Source organism: Microcaecilia unicolor, chromosome 4, assembly GCF_901765095.1.
Source record: "Microcaecilia unicolor chromosome 4, aMicUni1.1, whole genome shotgun sequence".
Lineage (NCBI taxonomy): Eukaryota > Metazoa > Chordata > Amphibia > Gymnophiona > Siphonopidae > Microcaecilia > Microcaecilia unicolor.
In genome coordinates, this window is record NC_044034.1 from 197,406,784 (window position 1) to 197,431,231 (window position 24,448).

At 48.1% G+C, this 24,448-nt stretch overlaps 1 protein-coding gene across 1 annotated transcript in view; it reads left to right on the forward strand.

Moving 5' to 3' along the window:
* SPTY2D1 (SPT2 chromatin protein domain containing 1) overlaps window positions 1–24,448 on the forward strand; it is a 281,070-nt gene that overhangs the window by 117,993 nt on the left and 138,629 nt on the right. The window contains exon 2 of the mRNA XM_030201111.1: window positions 20,890–21,004. Within this exon, the coding sequence (XP_030056971.1) occupies window positions 20,890–21,004 (115 nt within the window). The remainder of the gene's footprint in view (window positions 1–20,889; window positions 21,005–24,448) is intronic.

The window sequence follows — 24,448 nt, forward strand, 5'->3', positions numbered from 1 at the left end:
TTATATTGTAGTAGCCGTGCATCCTTTCTTAGAACATGTGTCTCCTGTAGCATAATTATGTCCCACTGCATTTTATGAATTTCCCGTAGTATGATACTTCGTTTCTCAGGGGTATTTAAGCCATTGACATTCCACAAACCTACTGTTAACCCCCCCTGCCCCCCTGCTGGCTGTTAGCCTTCGCTGCCAGCTCAGTCCCTAAGGAAGTGTCGCTCCGTTGGGATCGCTATCTTCTTTGTGATCCCCGTCCCCCCTATCATTTGCCCCAAACATCCCATCCCTATCCCATTCATTCACACAAGCAAAAACAATATGCAATACTCAACCAAGATTACCCGGAGGCTTATATAAATACAGGATTAATTTTGGGTTATTGTGTTCCAGTCTAGTCTGTATTCAGGTATTGCCCTCCAACTCTGTCCTCCTCCGCACTTCTTTTGTTGCTCTGCACTTTGCGTGGCGTAATCCATCCATTAAATGCGCCGGAAGTCCCTTCTTTACTTCTTCTCGGAGATGATGTCTGAGTCTCAGGTAAATCCGTGCAGCCCAATGCTGCCAATAGCTTCCATGCACCGTCAGGCTTTTGCAGTTTCTGCGTTTGGTTACCCACTGTAACCATTAATCCTCTTGGATATATCCATCTATAGCGCAAACCCATTTTTTGTAGGTAGCGCGTGATTTCTTTAAAGTCACAACGTTTTTGCAAAGTACCCCTCACTAGGTCCTGGAAGACCTGTACCTTCACATTCTGCCATGAGATCTCTCCCAAGGCACGTGCTTTTTTCCAGATCTGTTCTTTAACCTGGAAATCGTGATAACAGGCAATGATGTCTCTGGGGTAATCGCCCCGCTGCGGTCCGAGACTCCGGTGCGCTCTGTCAATTTTTATTTCCATCCGATTTTGTATCCCTTGGTGCTCCTCTGCACTAGAAAGAATAAATGTACTAATGTCCTGCACCACTTTTCCTGCATCCTTGTACTGCATCTCTTCAGGAACTCCTTTGAACCTTAGGTTGCATCTTCTGGAGCGGTTCTCAAGATCTTCTATCTGTAACCCCAGCTCCAAACTTAGTTGTTTATCCTTATGCATGTTCTTGATCAGGCTCCTGACTTCTCCTGCAACCGTCTCAATCCGCTCCTCTGCTTCAGCCACGCGGTTGCCGATTTCTTTCACTTCGTCCCAGAGCTCTGTGACCGCTGCTTGGATGCTCTTTCTAGTATTTATCATTTCTGTCTTTAACTCCTTGAACCAGCGAATTATTTTGCTTTTCTCTATTTCCACCTCTCCAGCGCTTTGCTCCTCCAGATCGTTTTCGTTCCTCCAGATCGTGTCCTCCGGCGCCATTTTGGCTCCTCACGATGGCAGCGCAGAGCCGGCTTTGCTTGTTGTTTTCGCCGGTTCAGCCATAAATTTAAATTTCGCTAACTTCTTCCTGGCAGCCATTCGCGCTAGCGGTTTGCTATGCTGTACTAGCGGGATTGTACTCGCGTTTTTAACGGGGATCACTGCTCTTTTCTCTCGCTGTCCCGTGGAGCTCTGGATTTAAGCTTCCATCACCAACGGTGACGTCACTTCCTCTGAAAGCGGTCTTTTTGGTGGTAATCGCTTCAGCCAGGAGGGTTTCTGAGCTCCAGGCGCTCTCGTGTAGAGAGCCGTTCCTGCGGTTCACGGAGGCAGGAGTGTCTATTCGCCCAGTGCCTTCCTTCCTACCCAAGATTGTTTCTCGCTTCCATGTGAATCAGCAGCTTTGTCTACCCTCCTTCCTTAGGGAGGATTATCCAGAGGAGTATCGTGCTCTCAGATGCCTGGATGTTAGACGAGTTATCATCAGATACTTGGAAGTGACCAACAATTTCCGGAAGTTGGATCACCTGTTCGTACTGTTTGCGGGCCCCCGTAGGGGTCTGCAGGCATCTAAACCTACTGTGGCTCATTGGGTCAAGGAAACGATTGCGGCAGCTTAGGTGGCCGCAGGGAAGGTGCTGCCTATCCATCTGAAGGCTCATTCTACTAGAGCACAGGCGGCTTCGATGGCAGAGTCCAGGTCTGTTTCCTTGGAGGAGATTTGCAGATCGGCGGCTTGGGCGTCAGCTCATACCGTCTCGCGGCATTATCGCTTGGACGTGGTAGCACGGGCCGAGGCCCAGTTTGGAGCTTCAGTGTTGCGTTCCGGGATTTCCATGTCCCGCCCTGGGTGAGTACTGCTTGGGTACATCCTACCAGTCTATGGATTGATCTGCTTGATGATATGGAAGGTAAAATTATGTATCATACCTGATAATTTTCTTTCCATTAATCATAACAGATCAATCCATAGTCCCTCCCAGATATCTGTACTGTTTGTTCTAGTTCAGTTATATTTCAGGTTCAAGTTTAGACTTCAGTTCCTGTTCAGAAGGACTTCGAGTTCAAGTTCTTCCACTTGGATTTCCCTGGAGTTGGGACGACTTTGTGTTACAGTGAGCTGCTGCTTCTTTCCCCCCGTTTCAACGGTGGTTGGATTCATAACTAAATTATGCCAGTGCTCCCTCCCACTTTGTGCGGTAGTAGGGTAGCTTTGTTTCCCTCTCGCTTTGGCGGTGATGGGTTAAGCCAGCTCCTCCCGCGGTTGCGGTAGCAGGACATGCCAGTTCCCCCCGTGTCGGCGGGTGTGGGTGCCCCCCCTGCTTCGGCGGTGGTTGGATGGCGGAGTGTCCCTTTATTTTTTATTTTTATTTTTGTTACATTTGTACCCCGCGCTTTCCCACTCATGGCAGGCTCAATGCGGTTTACATCGGGCAATGGAGGGTTAAGTGACTTGCCCAGAGTAACAAGGAGCTGCCTGTGCCTGAAGTGGGTGTAATTTTTATGGGTGTAATTCTCTATGTTTGGTGATTCCTGGGGATGGAGCTTTGATATCGACTATACTGAGGATTTCCTGGTAGCACATGACCACATATAGAGAGGCAAAAGATTGCTCTATATCTCCACCTGCTGGTAGATGGACACAACCCAGTCTATGGATTGATCTGCTATGATTAATGGAAAGAAAATTATCAGGTATGATACTTAATTTTAACTTTTAAAATGAAACAATAAAAGGTAACTGCCTTCACTAATGCAACAATAATACCAGATCGATGATAGATACATGAACAGTAAACAAATCTTTAAACCTTTAAAGAGTCCAGGAAAGCCTGAAGAGCCATCGGATCATTGAAGGATCTGGTAGAATTATGGACAGTGACTCTAAACCTTGCAGGGTGAAAGAGCCCATATTGAGCACCAATCTTCTTAAGCTGATCTCTGTATGACAGAAACTTCTTCCTTTTCTGACCTGTCATTTTATTTAAATCAGGGAAAAACATGAGTTTCTTATCTTCATACAGTACAGGTGATTTTAATTTAGCAGACTAGATAGGATTTTAGTCACCTAGATAGGATTTTAGATATGCTGGGGAGGAGTCTGCTGTCTTGGTACATGTGGGTACCAATGACATAGGAAAATGTGGGAGAGAGGTTCTGGGAGCCAAATTTAGGCTCTTAGGTAGAAAGCTCAAATCCAGATCCTCTAGGGTAGCATTTTCTGAAATGCTACCTGTTCTACGCGCAGGGCCCAAGAGACAGGCAGAGCTCCGGAGTCTCAATGCTTGGATGAGACGATGGTGCAAGGAGGAGGGTTTTAGATTTGTTAGGACCTGGGCAACATTCTGGGGAAGGGGGAGCCTATTGCGAAAGGATGGGCTACGCCTTAACCAGGCTGGGACCAGGCTGCTGGCATCGGCATTTAAAAAGGAAATAGAGCAAATTTTAAACTAGAAATGGGGGGAAGGCCGACAGTCGCTCAAAAGCGCAAGGTTCGGGATAAGGTATCTTTCAAAGATATCACCAAAACAGGGAAGATAGGGTATCCTGATAGGTTGCAAAAGAGACTGTAGTAGATCAGGTGTCCCTAAATAAAAATCAGACAAAAGATTGCAAATTAATACTGTCAAGTACTAAACATGATGTAAATAGGAGCAACAAACACAGTTTGAAATGTCTATATGCGAATGCCAGGAGCCTAAAAAATAAGATGGGAGAGTTAGAATATATTGCACTAAATGAAAAATTAGGTATAAAAGGCATCGCTGAGACCTGGTGGAAGGAGGATAATCAGTGGGACACTGTCATACCGGGGTACAAATTATATCGTAGTGATAGGGTGGATCGAATTGGTGGAGGGGGTAGCATTGTATATTAACGAGAGCCTTGAATCAAATAGATTGAAAGTTCTACAGGAAACAAAACACTTCTTGGAATCACTGTGGATTGAAATTCCATGTGTAAAGGGGAAAAGGATAATGATAGGAGTGTACTACCGTCCTCCTGGCCAGGATGAACAGACAGATGCAGAAATGTTAAAGGAAATTAGGGACGCAAACAAACTGGGCAACACAATACTAATGGGTGATTTCAATTACCCTGATATTGAGTGGGTAAATATAACATTGGGACACACTAGGGAGGTAAAATTCCTTGATGACATCAAGGACAGCTTTATGGAGCAGCTGGTACAGGATCTGATGAGAGAAGGAAAAATTCTAGACCTAGGCCTTAGTGGAGCGCATGATCTGGTGTGGGAGGTAATGGTGCTGGGGCCGCTTGATAACAGTGATCATAATATGATCGGATTTTATATTAGCTTTGAAGTAAGTATACATAGGAAATCAAATATGTTAGCGTTTAACTTTAAAAAAGGAGACTATGATAAAATGAGAAGAACAGTGAAAAGAAAACTTAGAGGAGCGACTGCGAGGGTCAAAAATTTGCATCAGGCGTGGATGCTGTTCAAAAACACCATCCTTGAAGCTCAGGCCAAATATATTCTGCGTATTAAAAAAGGAGGATGGAAGACCAAACGACAGCCGGCGTGGTTAAAAAGTAAGGTGAATGAAGCTATTAGAGCTAAAAGAAAATCCTTCAGAAAAGGGAAGAAGGAACCAACTGAAAATAATAAGAAACGGCATAAGGAATGTCAAGTCAAATGCAAAGCGCTGATAAGGAAAGCCAAGAGGGACTTCGAAAAAAAAGATTGCGTTGGAGGCAAAAACATATAGAAAAAACTTTTTTAGGTATATTAAAAGCAGGAAGCCGGCAAAAGAATCGGTTGGACCGCTAAATGACTGAGGAATAAAAGGGGCGATCAGGGAAGACAAAGCCGTAGCGGAGAGATTAAATGAATTCTTTGCTTCGGTCTTCACCGAGGAAGATTTGGGTGGGATACCGGTGCCGGAAATTGTATTTGAAGCTGACGAGTCGGATGAATTCTCGGTAAACCTGGAGGATGTAATGGGGCAGCTCTACAAACTGAAGAGTAGCAAATCTCCTGGACCGGATGGTATTCATTCCAGAGTACTGATAGAACTGGAAAATGAGGTTGCGGAGCTATTGTTAGAAATATGTAATTTCTCAGAGGACAAGCAGGCTGCTTGTTCTCATATGTGGGTCGGCGTCCACGGCAGCCCCAGGACAGAGGATTTTCCAGCAAAATCCAAAAAAGTTTGCAACAGCCATCTTCCTGCGCGTGCCCGTTGCTGCCTCAGTTTTTTCTTTTCCGTGGTGGAGAGTGGCTGCGTGTCGGTCTCTCTCCCTCAGGCCCAGGAAAAACTTGGGTGCCTTTTCGTGTAGCGTTTATCGCTTTCTTTTTTGTTTTAAGTCGCCTTTTTCTTTGCTTCCAGTAAAAAAAAAAAAACCTCTTTTTTTTTCTTAGTTGGTTTGCCCTGGTAAGTTTCCTTTCATTTTCCGTTGCAGCCTTCTTTGTCCGCACGTCTGCGGTTCTCCCTTTCTTTGTGTGCCCTTGTTGGCACAATCAAGCCGTTTGATTTTTCCGCCGCGATTTTTCCGCTGATGTCATCGAAGCCTTCCAGCGGCTTCAAGAAGTGTGCTCGGTACCAGTGGTCTATCTCGGGCACTGACCCGCACTCTGGTGCATCCAGTGCCTTGGGCCCAACCATCGCTCAGACGCTTGCAAGTTGTGTCTGAGCTTGAAAAAGTGGACACAGGTGTCGAGAAGAGCTCTTCGGGACCGTCTTTTTGGAGCTCTGACTGATTCCTCGACGTCGACATCGGTACCGAGGTCGGCGGCATCGATATCGGCACCAGGGATGGCATCGACATCGGGAGTCTGTTCCTCGGCGTTGAGACGGGCCCGGTTTTGGACTGTAGTTCGAGAACTCTTGTCCGATACCAAGGAGGATGCCTCCTGGGATGAAGGGGGAGACCCCAGATATTTCTCTTCTGAGGAGTTTTGTGGTCTTCCTTCTGATCCTACTCCTTCACCTGAGAGGAAGCTTTCTCCACTGGAGAGTCTTTCCTTCTCCTCCTTTGTCCGGGAAATGTCTGTGGGCATTCCCTTCCCTATCGTAAATGAGGATGAGCCCCGGATTGAGATGCTCGAGGTCCTTGACTATCCTTCGCCACCTAAGGAGTCATCCACTTTCCCTCTGCATAATGTCCTTAAGGAGACATTGCTCAGGAATTGGATGAAACCATTATCTAATCCCACCATCCCCAAGAAAACGGAGTCCCAGTATCGGATCCATGGAGAACCTGAGTTGATGAGGTCGCAGTTACCTCACGACTCTGCAGTTGTGGTTTCCGCTCTCAAGAGAGCCAGAAGTACTAGAGATTTCGCCTCAGTGCCCCGGGGGCGAGAAGCTAGGACTTAACTCTTTTGGGAGGAAGGCCTACTAGCCCTCTATGCTCATGTCCAAAATTCAGTCCTACCAGCTCTACACGAGCATTCACATGCGGAACAATGTTAAGCAACTGGCGGACTTGGTGGATAAGCTCCCTCCAGAGCACACCAGGCCTTTTCAGGAGGTGGTCAGGCAGCTGAAGGCGTGTCGTAAATTCCTGTCCAGGGGTGCTTATGACACTTTTGATGTTGCATCCAGGTCCGCTGCTCAAGGTATAGTGATGGACAGTCTGACCCAGCAGTGACTTGCGGATGTTTCTTGCCAGGGGGATAATATTTTTGGCGAGAAGATCGAGCAGGTGGTAGAGCAGCTCCACCAGTGGGAAACAGCTCTCGACAAACTCTCCCACCGGGCGCCTTCAGCATCTACCTCAACAGGTAGACGATTTTTCCGGGGAAGGCGGACTGCTCCCTATGCTTACAATAAGCGTAGGTACAATCCACCTTCTCGACAGCCTTCTCAGGCTCAGCCCCAGCGCGCTCGTTCGCGTCAACAGCGTGCGCCTAGGCAGGCCTTCAGCTCCCCAGCAAAAGCAAGGGACGGGCTTTTGACTGGCTGCAGCTGAGCATAGCCGCCATAAACGTACCTGTGCCGGACGATCTGCCAGTCGGAGGGAGGTTAAAAGTTTTTCACCAAAGGTGGCCTCTCATAATCTCCAATCGGTGGATTCTTCAAATAGTCCGGTTAGGGTACTCCCTCAATTTGGTCTCCACTCCTCCAAATTGCCCACCGGGAGCTCAATCCTTCAGCTTCCAGCACAAGCAGGTAGTTGCAGAGGAACTCTCTGCCCTTCTCAGCGCCAATGCGGTCGAGCCCGTTCCACCAGGGCAAGAAGGGCTGGGATTCTATTCCAGGTACTTCCTTGTGCAAAAGAAAGCAGGAGGGGATGCGTCCCATCCTAGACCTAAGGGCCCTGAACAAATTCCTGGTCCGAGAAAAGTTCAGGATGGTTTCCCTGGGCACCCTTCTTCCCATGATTCAGAAAAACGATTGGCTATGCTCTCTGGACTTAAAGGATACTTATACTTCCAGCTCACAGGAAGTATCTTCGATTTCTATCTGGGAACACAGCATTTTCAGTACTGTGTGCTACCCTTTGGTCTCATCTCTGCATCCAGGGTCTTTACAAAATGCCTGGCAGTTGGTGCAGCGTCACTATGCAGACTGGGAGTGCATGTGTTCCCTTATTTCGACGATTGGCTGGTGAAGAACACCTCAGAGGCAGGAGCTCTACAGTCCATGCAGATGACTCTCAAACTCCTGGAGCTACTCGGGTTTGTTATAAACTACCCAAAGTCCCATCTCCTTCCAGTTCAACAGCTCGAATTCATAGGAGCTCTGCTGGACTCTGACAGCTCGGGCCTACCTTCCCAAGGCGAGGGCGGACAATCTTCTGTCCCTGGTTTCCTAGGCCAGAGCATCTCAGCAGATCACAGCTTGGTAGATGTTGAGACTTCTGGGCCATATGGCCTCCACAGTTCACATGACGCCCATGACACGCCTTCATATGAGATCTGCGCAATGGACCCTAGCTTCCCAGTGGTATCAAGCTGCGGGGAATCTAGAGGATGTGATCCACCTGTCCACCGATTTTCTAAATTCACTTTGGTAGTGGACAATTCGATCCAATGTGACCTTGGGACATCCCTTCCAAATTCCTCAGCCTCAAAAAGTGCTGACCACGGATGCATCTCCTGGGGTGGGGGACTCATGTAGATGGGCTCCACACTCAGGGAGCTTGGTCCCTCCAGGAATCAGGTCTTCAGATCAATCTCCTGGAATTGCGAGCGATCTGGAACGCTCTAAAGGCTTTCAGGGATCGGCTGTCCAATCAAATTCAGACAGACAACCAGGTTGCCATGTACTACGTCAACAAGCAGGGGGGGTACCGGATCTTGCTCCCTATGTCGGGAAGCTGTCCAGATGTGGCTCTGGGCTCACCGTCATGGATGGTTCTCCAGGCCACATATCTGGCGGGCGTAAACAACAGTTTGGCCGACAGATTGAGCAGGATAATGCAACCTTGCGAGTGGTCACTCAATTCGGGCGTAGTTCGCCAGATCGTCCGGGAGTGGGGCACCCCCTCGGTAGATCTTTTTGCCACAGATCAATCTAAAGGTCCTTCAGTTGTGTTCCAGGCTTCAGGCCCACGACAGACTAGCGTCGGATGCCTTTCTCCTGCATCGGGGGACAGGCCTTCTACATGCGTATCCTCCCATACCTCTAGTAGGGAAGACTTTGCTGAAACTCAAGCAAGACTGTGGAACTATGATCCTGATTGCGCCCTTTTGGCCGTGTCAGATTTGGTTCCCTCTTCTTCTGGAGTTGTCCTCCAAAGAACCGTGGAGATTGGAGTGTTTTCCAACCCTCATCACTCAGAACGAAGGGGTGCTTCTGCATCCCAACCTCCAGTCTCTGGCTGTCATGGCCTGGATGTTGAGAGCGTAGACTTCGCCTCCTTGGGTCTTTCTGAGGGTGTCTCCTGAGTCTTGCTTCCTTCTGGGAAAGATTGCAGGAAGAGGTGTTATTCTTTTAAACATAGTAACATAGTAGATGACGGCAGAAAAAGACCTGCACGGTCCATCCAGTCTGCCCAACAAGATTAACTCATATGTGCTACTTTTTGTGTATACCCTACCTTGATTTGTACCTGTCCTCTTCAGGGCACAGACCGTACAAGTCTGCCCAGCACTATCCCGCCTCCCAACCACCAGCCCCGCCTCCCACCACCATCTCTGGCACAGACCGTATAAGTCTGCCCAGCACTATCCCCGCCTCCCAACCACCAGCCCCGCCTCCCACTACTGGCTCTGCCACCCAATCTCGGCTAAGCTCCTGAGGATCCATTCCTTCTGAACAGGATTCCTTTATGTTTATCCCACGCATGTTTGAATTCCGTTACCATTTTCATTTCCACCACCTCTCGCGGGAGTGCATTCCAAGTATCCACCACTCTGCTGCTACTCCACCTTTTCGACCCTCTCTATCCTTCCTAAATAGATTATAGCCCGGTATGTTTGCATCCCATTCATGAGAACCATTTAGCCATGTCTCCATGATTGCAACAATGTCTAAGTATGCCTCCAACATCAGGGCTTGAAGGTCATGAACTTTATTGCTTAGACTGTGAGCATTTGTGGTCATCGCTTTCCATCTACATTTTCTGGTATGTGTTGCAACATTTGTGATTTGGGGGTGTTTTTTTGTCTTTGGGTACCTTCATATCTTTTTGTTCCACCTCCATTGCTTTTTCTTCCGCCTCAGTTCTATTTTGAGGAACATCACAGTGCTGTAATGGAGCAAAAGAATTCTGTAGGGGCAACACTTGTGAGGGTGGATGCCTCTGTGTCACATAACGAAGTCTGCCTGAGCCTACCATGAACCATCTATTCTTAGGTGGTTTTATCCTTTGAGGCAGTGGTGTGAATTTGGCTTGATTCTGTGCATTATGATGTTGTGCAGTCTTAGAAGTTGCTATAAGTGCATCTAATTCCTGCTTTACTTTACTGAGCTCCTGTTTTAAACTAGTGAGCTGATGACAGATAGGACAAGCCTTAAGGCTCCAGATGACTGGCCTTGAAACTAAAGCACCACAATTATTACAGAGAATAAAAGTCATCCTGATTTGTTGGAGTGGGTATGAACAGGTACGCTATGATGGGGTTTAACAGTGTGCAAGATTAATTTTACTCCTCAGCAAACTGAGACAGTTGTAATTAGGGTGAAGTTAATTTGTGATAAGTAGTGTAATTAGAAAAGCTATTTAGGAAGTGTCAGTCTTGGGGTGGGTGGCATGAGGGGAAGGGTGGGTGGGCCTAAACTTAAAACCTTTGGAATGTGTTTGCTGTAACCTGTCTGTAGAGCTGCATTTAAATGTACCAGAAGAAATATCCAGGTCCACAGCTCTAAGGATTGGGACAAGCAAATCACAATTTTAGCAGAGTAGATAAAAACATTTTTTTTTAAAGATATAAAGATATAAATGCAAAATTAAAGCCAGAACAATTCTTATCTGTGAGTGTCCTTTAGGCAGGAGTCAAGAAAAAACCATGAGGCAGATGCACTAAAGCTTAATGAGCCGTTAATGACCCTCTAACGAGGAAATTTTGATCCGTTGCATGCATCAAAGGGCTTTTACCGAGGAAGCTAGCAGCTAACGAAAACGGAATGGAGATGAGCAATTAGTGTAAAAACCCCATTGAAACGAGATGCACTAACCTTTTCCGATTGCCTTTACGCAGGAAAAAGGCAGGAAATCAGGCAAGCTCTGTGCCAGGAAAAATCGTAAAGTGAAAAAATAAACAAACTTTGAGCCAATCCCAGCGCATTAGCAGAGCTAAAAGCGCTGTGATTGGTCCAAAGGACGTAGCATTACATATGTCCAAAAGAGCTGTGTTTAAGCTTAAAGAAAACGTGTCAGAAAACACATCAAATAAAAAAAAATAAAAAAAGGATCGGGAGGGGGCAAGGGCGCTCATCAGGAGCGTCCTGTATGGACGGCCGTGCCCCCCCCCTGCTGCTCCCCACTGTCCGCCACTTCCCCCCCCCCCACACGAGAAAGCGAAATTCTAGCAGCCCCGGTCCCCCTCCCTTCCTGTTCTTCTGCTTTGCAAAAGCTAACTCCGCCTCCCGTCATTCTTCCGCCCCGTGCCCCGCTCCCGCTGCCCCCCCTGAGGTTGACTACGCCGCTCCCCCCCCTCAGAGTCTCCATGATGTCTCTTCTTCCCTGGCCTAGGCCCCGCCTCCTTCTGACGTTACGTGCATTATGATGTTGTGCAGTCTTAGAAGTTGCTATAAGTGCATCTAATTCCTGCTTTACTTTACTGAGCTCCTGTTTTAAACTAGTGACAAGGAGGCGGGGCCTAGGCCAGGGAAGAAGAGACGTCATGGAGACTCTGCGACCAACACAACAGATCTTCCTGCCCGTGCAGCGCTTCAGAAAGAGGTGAGAGGCGCTGCTTGGGTCGGTAATAGGGAGGGGGGTCTCGGTGGAGGGGGGGAGCGGCGTAGTCAACCTCAGGGGGGGCAGCGGGGCACGGGGCGGAAGAATGACGGGAAGCGGAGTTAGCTTTTGCAAAGCAGAAGAACAGGAAGGGAGGGGGACCGGGGCTGCTAGAATTTCGCTTTCTCATGTGTGTGTGGGGGGGGGGGGGGGGGGAAGTGGCGGACAGTGGGGGGGGGGGGGGGCATGGCCGTCCATACAGGACGCTCCTGATGAGCACCCTTGCCCCCTCCTGATCCTTTGTTTTTGTATTTTGCTGACCGGGTAGCCACATGTATGTGTTGTGGCTTTTTTTTTTGTTTGTTTTGACATTTGCAGCATGCGCAGAGCAGCCAGCAAAACGCTTGGCTGCTCTGCGCATGATTTAGGGGCCGATTACCGACGTGTATTGTGATTCTTTGATACATTGTACGTTTCAATACCGATCTGAGCATATGTGACTTTTTTTTTTTTGGTGCATTCTTCGTTTTTTTAAAATCGTTAGGGACTTTAACAATTTAGATTTTTTAACGTTTGGTTGATGCATCTGCCTCCATGTGGGTTAAAAAATGCACCTCTTTCAACAGAGCTATCAGCCACACCTGGTCCTACAAATTGTCTTTTACAAAGCCAGATGGGGGGAAGGCTCAGCACACTTTTAGGAAGCAAACAAAAAAAAGATTTAATTCTTTTGGTAATTATATCTAGTTTTCAGATTAAACAGATATCAAACCAGTTTAAATCACAGCAAGAAAACACAATATTAGCAGAGTAGATATAAACAGGTTTTTTTTTCCTTTTTGTCTTTTTTCTGGGAAAGCTTAAAACCTTTGGAATGTGTTTGTCACGTCTGTGGCCGTGACCACCCTCAGACCTACCCTGTTTCTGGGAGTCATTGGCTGTGCTGGCTTCTGCTTGTCTCTGTGTCTGTCTCTGTCTTAGTTTCTCTCTGGCTCTGTGTGCTGATTGCCTTACTGGACCTCACCTGTGTGGGCTATGCCTCTTCCAAGATGGCTGCCGCCTCCTCTATGCCAGTATCCAAGATGGCTCCTGCTTGTCCTTCCTGTGGGCTCACTTCCTCTGTGTGTCAAGCCTCTGTTTGGAGGCAAGGAACTTTCTGCTTCTGTCCTGCTGGTGGTGACTCATCAGTTAGTTCCTTTATAAGGAAGGCCTGTGCTTGCAGTCAGTGCCTTCGCATGGTGTCATTTGTCTGGTGTCATGCCCAGAGCCCGACAGGTTAGTTAGTGTGTTGCTGCGCTGCTTCTAAGCCTGTCTTCTGTGTGGGCTTTTTGCCCTTCTGTGTGGGCTTGCCCATCTGTCTGGTACCTGTGGGCTTCTTGCCTTTCTGTGTGGGCTTGCCCTTCTGCTTAGTACCTGTGGGCTTCGTGCCCTTCGGTTCCCAGTACCTGTGGGCTGGTTGCCCTTCTGCGTGGGCTGCTAGCCTTCTACCTTTAGTCTGTGTTTAGAGCCTGCTGTTCAGCCCTGGTTTCCCCGTCTATGTTTACAGCCGGCCCTACTCCCTGCTTGTATATTCTGTGTGCACATCCTGAACCTTGTATATCCTGTGTGCACATCCTGGTCCCTGCTTGTTCGTCCTGAGTCCTGGTTTTGGCTAGCTAGTGTTATCCGGTTTCCCGCTCTGCCTAGCTACCTTCTGTCCCGTGTGTCTACCTTGTGCCTTGCTAGTATATCCTGTGTGCTTATCCGGATCCCTGCTTATTTATCCTGATTCCTGTATCTGTCTAGCTAGCGTGTATCTTCTGGGGGATTTATCCTGTTACCTGCCTCGACCTAGCTAGTGGGGTTGCCCAGGGGTCATTCCCAGTCTCCCCTTCTTCCTTGCTTGCATGTCTGCCCTAGTCCCTGCTCCTGATAAGCTTCTGTCTGTCTACTTAGTGCAGTCTAGTATTGTTCCCCTGTGTTTCCTAGACCTGAGGTGGGTCCTCTGGATCTTCAGTTCCGGCCTTGCCCTACAAGTCCTGTCGGCCGCCCGCACGCTAAAGCTCAACTCTAGCAGAAAGGTGGCTAAGTACAGGTGAAGCGGTTCCTGTTCTGCCGGTTCCGTTGCCTTTCCAGTCCAGAGTTCCGGTCCGGTCCTTCCGGACATCCAGTTCCAAGACGGTCTTGCCTGCCTCTGCCGCTCCGCGGCAGGGGCCCAAGGGCTCACAATTCCCAGTGCTGCCTTGAGGACCTGACAGTTGCCAAGGCCCTCGAGCACGCGACAGTGTTTGCTGTAACCTATCTGTAGAGCTTCTTTTAAGTGTACCAAAAGAAATATCCAGGTCCATAGCTCTAAGGATTGGGGACAAGCAAATCACAATTTTAGCAGAGTAGATAAAAACAGGGTTTTTTGGAAAGATATAAAGATATGAATGCAAAATTAAAGCCAGAGCAATTCTTATCTGTGAGTGTCCTTTAGGCAGGAGTCAAGGAAAGACCATGTGGGTTAAAAAATGCACCTCTTTCAACAGAGCTATCAGCCACACCTGGTCCTACCATTTAAATGGAGGAGGTTTGCCGTCTGGTTTGACAGTAAGGCCCTAGATCCTTGCTCTTGTCCCACATAGACACTGCTTGAATACCTTCTACACTTGTCAGAGTCTGGTCTCAAGACCAACTCCGTAAGAGTCCATCTTAGTGCAATTAGTCCTATCTCTGGACAGCCTGTAGTCGTTCTCTTGTGAGAGGTTTGCTTTTGACAAAGCCCCCTGTCAAACCTCCACCAGTGTCATGGATCTTAACGTTGCCGTCACCCAGCTGATGAAACCTCCTTTTGAGCCACTGAATTCCTGCCATCTAAAGTATTTGGCCTGGAAGGTCATTTTCTTGGTGGCTGTTACTTCAGCTCTTAGTCAGTGAGCTTCAAGCCTTGGTAGCCCATGATTCTTATACTAAATTTCACCATAACAGAGTAGTCCTCCACACGCACTCTAAATTCTTGCCGAAGGTGGTGTCGGAGTTCCATCTTAACCAGTCAATTGTCTTGCCAGCATTCTTTCCCTGTCCTCATACCCGCCCTGCTGAATGTCAGTTGCATACATTGGACTGCAGGAGAGCATTGGCCTTCTATGTGGAGCGGACAAGCCCCTTCAGACAGTCCGCCCAAATGTTTGTTTCTTTTGATCCCAACAGAAGGGGAGTTGCTGTTGGGAAACGCACCTTTTCCAATAGGCTAGCAGATTGCATTTCCTTCACTTACGCCCAGGCTGGGCTGACTCTTGAGGGTCATGTCACGGCTCACAGTGTTAGAGCTATGGCAGCGTCAGTGGCCCACTTGAAGTCAGCCGCTATAGAAGAGTTTTACAAGGCTGCGAAGTGGTCTTAAGTCCACACATTCACATCTCACTACTGCCTTCAGCAGGATTCCCGACGCGACAGTCGGTTTGGGCAGTCGATGCTGCAGAATCTGTTCGCGGTCTAGAATCCAACTCCACCTCCCTAGGCCCATTTTTATTCTGTTCCAGGCTGCACTCTCAGCTGTTTCTTCGTAGGTCATTCCTTGTTATGTCCTCGCTGTTGCGAGGCCCAATTGACCTTCTTACTTGTTTTGAGTGAGCCTGGGGGCTAGGGATACCCCCCACATGTGAGAACAAGCAGCCTGCTTGTCCTCGGAGAAAGCGAAGATTCTTACCTGTAGCAGGTATTCTCCGAGGACAGCAGGCTGATTGTTCTCACCAACCCGCCCACTTCCCCTTTGGAGATGTTGTTGTTTTTATGCTTTTCATATAACTGAGGCAGGAACGAAAGCGCGCGGGCGGGAAGATGGCCGCACATGAGCAGTGCGTCCGTCCCGCGTTCCTGTTGGCTGTTGCAAACTTTTTTGGATTTTGCTGGAAAATCCTCCATCCTGGGGCCGCCATGGATGCCGACCCACATGTGAGAACAATCAGCCTGCTGTCCTCGGAGAATACCTGCTGCAGGTAAATATCTTCGCTTTATCCTTAAAATCGAGCGTGGTACCGGAAGATTGGAGGGTGGCCAATGTAACGCCGACTTTTTAAAAAGGTTCCAGAGGAGATCTGGGAAATTATAGACCGGGGAGTCTGATGTCGGTACCAGGCAAAATGGTAGAGACTATTATTAAGAACAAAATTACAGAGCATATCCAAAAGCATGGATTAATGAGACAAAGTCAACATGGATTTAGTGAAGAGAAATCTTGCCTCACCAATATACTACATTTCTTTGAAGGGGTGAACAAATATGTGGATAAAGGGGAGCCGGTTGATATTGTGTATCTGGATTTTCAGAAGGCTCATGAAAGACTCCAGAGGAAATTGGAGAGTCATGGGATAGGAGGTAATGTTCTACTGTGGATTTAAAAACTGGTTAAAAGATAGAAAACAGAGAGTAGGGTTAAATGGGTAGTATTCTCAATGGAGAAGGGTAGTTTGTGGGGTTCCCCAGGGGTCTATGCTCGGACCGCTGCTTTTTAACATTTTTTTAAATAATTTATTTATAATTTTTCATTTTACAAGGATCACTTGCAAACAGTAATACAGAGATGACTGTACATTAATACAATATTAGAAGAAAACAATCTCAACTAAATAAATAGATTATATACAATCTTTCTCTTTCTTAGACCACAAAATAAATAGGGAGAGTGAAACAAGACAAGGAGATCAATTAAACAACAGTAAACCAAGAAAACGTGGTATTAACCTGAATATCCCCAGTTATTATTTATCTGAATCATTATTCCACATTGATCATCTGGTTGGCTTCTTCAAACCCAAGATGGTGTATAGTCAATTAATTTCGTTGGAAACATACTTATTGTCCAATATTAGTGGAAATAATACACCTGATTTCATTTTTCCCCCTTTTAAAACCAGAAATTATTTAACAATACAAACTCTTGAATCTCTGATCCAATTCCCACTGATTAAAGTAATCCCAGTTTCACAGGCTTCACTCCTTTTGAATTAATATACTAAGAGGAATCATTTCAGAGGAAAATAAACTTTAGGAGTCATACCCGGAACTCTGGGAAAACAACAATCTCGATATTAATCATCTGTAATAATATTCATTTTGTTCAAATCTTTCTGGTCTATTAACATTTTCAAAATCTTAACCATTTCCTATTCCTGTAGAACTTCATTTGCTGTGTCAATTTTTCATTCTCAAAGGAATCGATTAGATTATCCATGTTGCTCACTAATAAGATTATATCTGAAGCAAAATTATTTACTACCATCATTAGGTCCTGGCGCGCCTTCCAGATGATATTCAATGTAACCTCCACGGGAGCCAAATACTCCAAGCTGATAGCTCTTACGGGTTTAGGAGTGGCACCGCCGAAACGGGTTCAGCTGTTAGCGACTTCCGTTTCAGCATACACTCCTAACTCACTCCTCCACTCCTTTGGACATGGTGGTTAAATTATTTGAGAGCGATGAAGTTGTTTCCAGGTCCAAGAGCATCGACGCTCCTTTGCCGACGCTAATCAAAGGACTCATCAACCCAGTCTTCTGTGGGCAGCTCGTCGCGCAGCGGTCCCACACTTGCTGCACAGGGGACAAAATGCTGGCCATCGGTGGCTGACCCCCCATTGTCCCCTTCCTCTCAGTTAAGGTAACTGCAGATGCAAAGAGGAAATTTCAAATAAAGACAGAACTTCAGAGGACAGCTGGGCTGTTGAGCGTACGAGCTACTTTTTAACATATTTATAAATGACCTAGAAATGGGAATAACTAGTGAGGTAATTAAATTTGCTGATGACACAAAGTTATTCAAAGTCGTTAAATTGCGGTAGGATTGTGAAAAATTACAAGAGGACCTTACAAGACTGGGAGACTGGGCGTCTAAATGGCAGATGACGTTTAACGTGAGCAAGTGCAAAGTGATGCATGTGGGAAAGAGGAACCCGAACTATAGCTACGTCATGTAAGGTTCCACGTTAGGAGTCACGGACCAAGAAAGGGACCTAGGTGTCGTCGTTGATGATACGTTGAAACCTTCTGCTCAGTGTGCTGCTGCGGCTAAGAAAGCGAAATAGAATGTTAGGTGTTATTAGGAAAGGAATGGAAAACAAAAATGAGGATGTTATAATGCCTTTGTATCACTCCATGGTGCAACCGCACCTCGAATATTGTGTTCAATTCTGGTCGCTGTATCTCAAAAAAGATATAGTGGAATTAGAAAAGGTGCAGAGAAGGGCGATGAAAATGATAAAGGGGATGGGATGACTTCCCTATGAGGAAAGGCTAAAGTGGCTGGGGCTCTTCAGCTTGGAGAAAATGCAGCTGAGGGGAGATATGATAGAGGTCTATAAAATAATGAGTGGAGTTGAACGGGTAGATGTGAAGTGTCCACGCTTTCCAAAAATACTAGGACTAGGGGGCATGCGATGAAGCTACAATGTAGTAAATTTAAAACGAATCGGAGAAAATTGTTCTTCACTCAACAAGTAATTAAACTCTGGAATTCGTTGCCAGAGAATGTGGTAAAGGCGGTTAGCTTAGCGGAGTTTAAAAAAGGTTTGGACGGCTTCCTAAAGGAAAAGTCCATAGACCGTTATTAAATGACCTTGGGGAAAATCCACTATTTCTGGGATAAGCAGTATAAAATGTTTTGTACATTTTTGGGATCTTGTCAGGTATTTGTGACCTGGATTGGCCACTGTTGGAAACAGAACAGGATGCTGGGCTCGATGGACCTTTGGTCTTTCCCAGTATGGCAATACTTATGTACTTATGTAAATATCAAGAGCATGCTGATACCGAAGGAGACTGAGGACTTTCGGCCTCGGGTACTGTTGATCAGTGATTTTACCAACAGAACATGATGAGCATGTTCAATTTCTAAGGGAGTCTCAGATCAAGTAGTGAAGGTAATAGTTTTACCAGAAAGGCAATAATATTGGTGCCTGCAGCCCCTTCACGAATACCCAGAATGCGAACATTATTCCTTCAAGATCTGTTGTTAAGATCTTCAAGGTCATGTCTAAGTAAATCAATTTCTCTGATTCTTCCCTGGAAAGCTGTTATGGCCGTTGAATTAGAACTGCATTTGATGTCGATAGTCTCCACACATCTTTTTGTCTCTGAGAAGTTAGCCTTAAGCTCTGTAGATTCCTCTTGTAGCTCATTAAGGGGCAGATGATCAAAAGCAAACGCTGGCGCTAGAGGCTGTTAGCGCCATACTAGGGCCGGCGTTTGCTACTGCCCCATGATCAGAGCCCCCGTGTGCGTGAAACAAAGCGCTCGAGGGCTCTTTGCGCAAGTAGCATGCAAAACAGGGCTTAGCACATTCATCGCCAATGATCAGCGGTCAGCGCGCCAAAATTTGGGTCGCTGGCTGCGGCAAACCCAGATCATTGGGGAGGAATGGTGAGCCCTGTCCAGCATGCAGTTACATGCTGGCAGGCCCCTGTTCCCCGCCAAAGCAAACCTGCCAACAGGGGGCTGGAGGTCCGGCTGACCTCCGGTCCCCCCCCCCCCCCGATGACCCCCCTGTCTCAGGTTCAGGGAGGGCTGAAGATCCGATGGGTCTCCAGCCCCCCCCAAACCCCTGGAAAATGGTCCCTGTTGGTCCAGTGGCCGCCGGCCAAACCCCCCCTCCCAGCGTACGACGGGGATGGGGGGGCTGGAGGTCCAGCAGACCTCCAGCCTACCCCAGCTCCCCCCCTGCACCGTTGTCTGCCGAATCTCTGGTGGTCCAGCGTGAAAAAGAATCCCCTCCCGTCCGGTAGCCTGCCTCCCTCCTCTTCCTTAGGTTGACGCTGCCGCAAAATGGCGGTGCGCTGGGCGGGGATGCGCTGGGTGGGGCGCCGGGGTCTCTCTCTCTCTCCTCCTGATGGGACCCGAGTGATTGCGTCCCAACAGCAGCAGGATAGCGAAAACTCTGGTGCTGTGGCCGGGGCCCCCCTTGGAGGCTGGGGAGGACCCGGAGGAGCACCTCCAGGGCTGCTCTTCTGCCCAGCTGAGTGGCTGCTTTTCCTCATGCTCTGCCCCGGGCCCAGTTCAGTCTCTTGGTGGCCCTGGCGGGGGCGCCCTGCTGACATACTCCTTTCATATTCATGACCCTTTTATGCTTACAGTTCATCATCCTTAGGGTAGGAGGGACGTAGTTTGAGAAAGTGTGCCACCTCAGACCAAAGCCATGAAAAGAATCAGCAGAGGTAACAGATGTGCAATGCAGGTAGAAGGGTTGGGACTGCACTGCAAGCAAATCTCTCTCATGAATATTCATTGTGGATTTCCCAAAAACATGACTGGCTGGGGAGCCCCAAGGACAGGTTTGAGAACCAATGGTATAGGGAGTGGGGGTTGAGGATTAGTATAGTCCAGCTCAAATCCAGATCCCACTGCATTCTAGCTTTGTAAGCATAGAATCACTTTTTCTTTCAGTTATTACTTAGTGTTGACTGGTAATGCTTTGGACAGGTGCATAGGCGCTGACCCCGTGGGTGCTGTAGGTGCTCCAATATTTTACGCACCGGAAGTTCCCTTCCAGCCCAGCCAGAATTTTAAAAGTCCCTCCCTCCCTCCCTCAGAGTTCCAGGGCCCACCCTCCGTCCGTCTGTCCGAATTTTAAAAGCCCTCTTTTTACCTCGTCAGTGAAAAGCGTGCACTGCAGGCTCTGCGCTTCAGCCTTCCCATCTGTCTCTCGGCTCTGGTCCCGCCCTTGCGGAAACAGGAAATGAGAGCGGGACCAGAGCCGAGAGACAGAAGGGAAGGCTGAAGCGCCAAGCCTGCAGTGTACACTTTTCACTGACGAGGTAAAATTCGGACGGAGGGAGGGGGCCTTGGAACTCGGACAGAGGGGCCTGCCTTGGAACTCGGAGAGAGGGGGGGAGGGCCTGCCTTGGAACTCGGAGGGAGAGAGGGAGGGGGGCCTTGGAACTCGGACAGAGAGAGGGAGGGAGGGGGACCTTGGAACTCTGAGGGAGGGAAAGGAGAGGGAGGAGGGAGGGCGGGCAGAGGGAGCCTGCAACTGTGAGGGAGGGCAGTACTGGAACTCGGAGGGAGGGGGGCCTGGAACGCGGAGGTAGAGGGGAGGGGCGGGGGTGGGGAATGCACCACCTATAAAAAAAAAAAAAAAATTCTGCACCCCCAATCATTTTGAAAAGTTTGCTCCTATGGACAGGTGGAGATAAGTGAGCAAGTATCAGCATTAATGAAAGAGCAAAGTAATTCAAGCCATTCAGTCTTTTTGGTGTGTTTTATCTTATCTTTCAGAAAAGATACAGTTTGGCCGTCGGTCCACCTAAAAAGGATCCAAAGGTAAAAGGTGTTCAATCTGCAGCAGTTCAAGCATTTCTCAGACGCAAAGATGAAGAGATAAGAAAGAAAGGTACAGTTCAAATGAAAAGTATTTATAATTAGGGGTTGGATGCTTGTTTTCCAGCTAACTCAATGTTCTTTGAGGGCATTAAAAATCAGCACATGTTGGTGTTTCCACACCACAGGTACTATTGCTGTGACCTTTTGCAGTGGAATTAAATATATTTGTGTCACTTAGGAGGAGTTGGCACAGAAAAGGCCCAAAAACTGAGTGAAGGATACAAGACAAGCCAGGGAGGAGTGAGAGAGGATTAGGGACTTACGTTTTCTGGTGTTTATCCAATAACACCTATTTTAATTTTTTTGTGCATTTTAGAAGAGGGGTATTTTAGTGGTTAAAACCTAAAATCGGAAACCGCCACTTGCCATATAGTGGTTACTGCACAGCATTGTGAGACACCAGTTCCACTACTGAGTGGCCCTGATAAATTGTACAAATTACATAAATTTTTCCTTGGTTCTTCTTTGTAATACTGTAGTAAACTGTGGCTTCTAAAATGTTTTTTTTTTTTTTTTATTGAGTCCATGTATCCTAGGCTGTTGGAAAACAGTGGTGGTTGTTGCCATAAAATATAGCCCTGCACTCTTTTTTTGACCCAGGGAGTTTGCATTTAGCTCTTTAGTAGTAGCTCAAGGCAAATTACATTCAGGTACATTAGGCATTTCCCTGTTTCTAGTGGGCTTACGATTTAAGCTTGCACCTTAGGCAATAAAGGGTTAGGTGACTTGGCTAAGATCATGGGATGCAGGAGTGGGATTTGAACCCTGGCTTCCATGGCGTCCCACAGATCAATCCAGAGACTTGTGGGTTGTGTCCCTCTACCAGCAGGTGGAGATGGTTTGCTATATGTGGACCTGTGCAGCCAACTGAGCCTCAGTATTCTCTCTATCTAGCAGGTGGGGAGACATCTCTGTGTAGCTCTGGTTTGATCTGGCTACTGGTGTCCCTTTGGGCCTAGTTTAGCACAGACAGGGGTTGAGTGGCTGTTTGCAGCTTGTGGTGTACACCTGGTGGTGCCAGGTCCTTCCCGGTCTCTCCCTACCTTTCCTCCGTTGCCCGGGGCTGTTGGCCTAATCGGGTGTTTCCTTTCTCTCCTGACTTAAAAAAAAGGTAAAAGACTTTGTTTCTGTTTAATCATACGGAGGAACTAGACATTCTACCGAGTCAGTTTTGGGGCAGGCGTTTGTGGAGCACGTCAGTGCCTTCTGAGGTGGCTAAGCGCTGCTTCTGGTGTGGGGGGGCCGGAGAGCAGCATCGGGGGAGTGAGTCCTGCTGCCGTCAGCCCACAGTGGGTGTTCAGCGCGACGGTGGTTCTCCTCAGGCATCCGGTGAGTTGGAAGCGCAGGGGATAGTTTAGGCAGTTTCCTCGGGGCAGTTAGTGCAGTGCGCATTGGCGGGCGCCATTTTTTCCTCTCAGGCACCACCTGCTCCGCACGTGGTGGTTGATAAGACAAGAGGCGCAGCGCGCTTCTGTGGCACAGGCTCCGATAGAGGGAAGCGATGTACAGGGAGCAGGGGAGTCCCTTGCAGTTCTTTTCCCTGGATTTTGTTTTATTGATGCACAATGCCTTTCTTTTGAAGAAGTCAGGAGCTTCTCTTCAGGCAGCCCCGTCTCTTCCTCAGCAAATTTCAGTTGCTGCAGCCTCTGTCTTTCCTGCCAAAACATCCCCGGGTGACACAGATGGCCTGTTTTTGTCTCCGGGCTCTCCCTCAGAATCTTTGGATTTGGCAGATGAGGTCACCCTGCCCTCTGAGGAGGGGGATGATCCAACGGCCACCCGCCTTTTTTCGCAGGGAAGAGCTTCCCTTCCTGTTTGTTAGGGCTTTTGAGGTTTTGGCCATTTCACCCCTGAATCGTCGGGGAATAGGTCCAGTGCCCTGTATTATGTCTGGCACCAAATGCCCACCTCGTTTCTTTCATGTGCATGAGGCCATGAAGATCCTTATTTTGGCGCAGTGGGATATGCCAGACAGTGGGCTTAAGGTTGCTTAGAGCTATATTGCGTCTTTACGCGCTACCTGCTCCTGACTTAGACTTGCTGAAGGTCCCTACAGTGGATTCCTTAATCATAGCGGTCAATAAGAAAACCACTCTCCCTGTGGGAGGGGGGCACGGCGCTCAAGGACCCTCAGGATCCGTAAGTTTTGAGACTTGCTTGAAGCTGTCCTTTGAAGTAGCGGCCCTTTCCCTGCAGGCCTCAGTTTGTGGCTGCTATGCAGCGCGGGCATGCTTATCGTGGGTATAGAAAGCCTCCTCTCCGGAAGATCTCGTGGCGTTTTGCCGGCCTTGGAGTCCGGTTTAGCCTTCCTTGCGGATCTTCTTTATGATCTTTTGAGGGCTTCGGCGAAGGAGGTTTTCCTAGCAGTCACTGCGCGTCGCTGGCTGTGGTTGCGGCATTGGGCTGCAGACGTGGGCTCTAAGTCACGTTTAGCAAGTCTTCCTTTTAGGGGAAAGCTTTTGTTTGGGACAGACTTAGAACAGATTGTGAAGGACCTCGGTGATTCTAAGGGCCAGCGCCTCCCGGAGGACAGGTCCAAGTTTGTACGACCAGCGGGACCTAGACCTAAGTTTAGGATACACGGCGTTACCGTCCAGGTCGTGGGGCATCTTTTCAGAGAGCAGGGTCTTCTCAGAAGCCTCAGCCCTTTCGAGATGACAGGCGGGCCTTCCTTTCCGGTAACAGAAACCAGCCCGCAGCCTGGTCTGCCCAATGATGGGGGCCTGGTCCATATCCAGCCGGTTATTGGGGGCAGACTGTCCCTTTTCCTGGTGGAGTGGACCAGGGTAACATCCGATGAATGGGTCTTGGAGGTTATCAGAGACGGCTACAAGTTAGAATTGGCTTGTCCGATAGTAGACTCTTTTCTGGAATCTCCTTGCAATTGACCCGCCAAGATGCGGACCATTCGACACATCCTCCTCAACTTACAACGGCTGGGTGCCCTCCAGCCTATACCCCCAGCCGAAAGAGGGTGCATTTATTTTGTGGTTCCAAAAAAGGGCAGTTCTTGGGCGACCCGTCTTAGATCTCAAGTGCGTCAACAGGTCCTTACGGGTTTGGCTTTTCTGCTTGGAAACCCTCCCATCGGTGATCGCAGCGGTACAGCCAGGGGAGTTTTTGACCTCTCTCAATGAGGCCTATTTACATAAGACATAAGCATCGCAACACTGGGACAGACCAAAGGTCCATCTAGCCCAGCACCCTGTCTCCGACAGTGGCCCATCCAGGTCACAATCACCCGACAAGATCCACGGAGCAAAGCATTTTGTACTGCTTGTGCCAGGAATAGTGGATTTTTCCCTACATCCATTTAATAACATTCTATGGCCTTTTCCTTCAGGAAGCCGTCCAAACCTTTCTTAAACTCTGCTAACGAATCCGGCAATGAATTCCAGAGTCGAATTACGCACTAAGTAAAGAAAAATTTCTTTTATTTGTTTTAAAACTTACT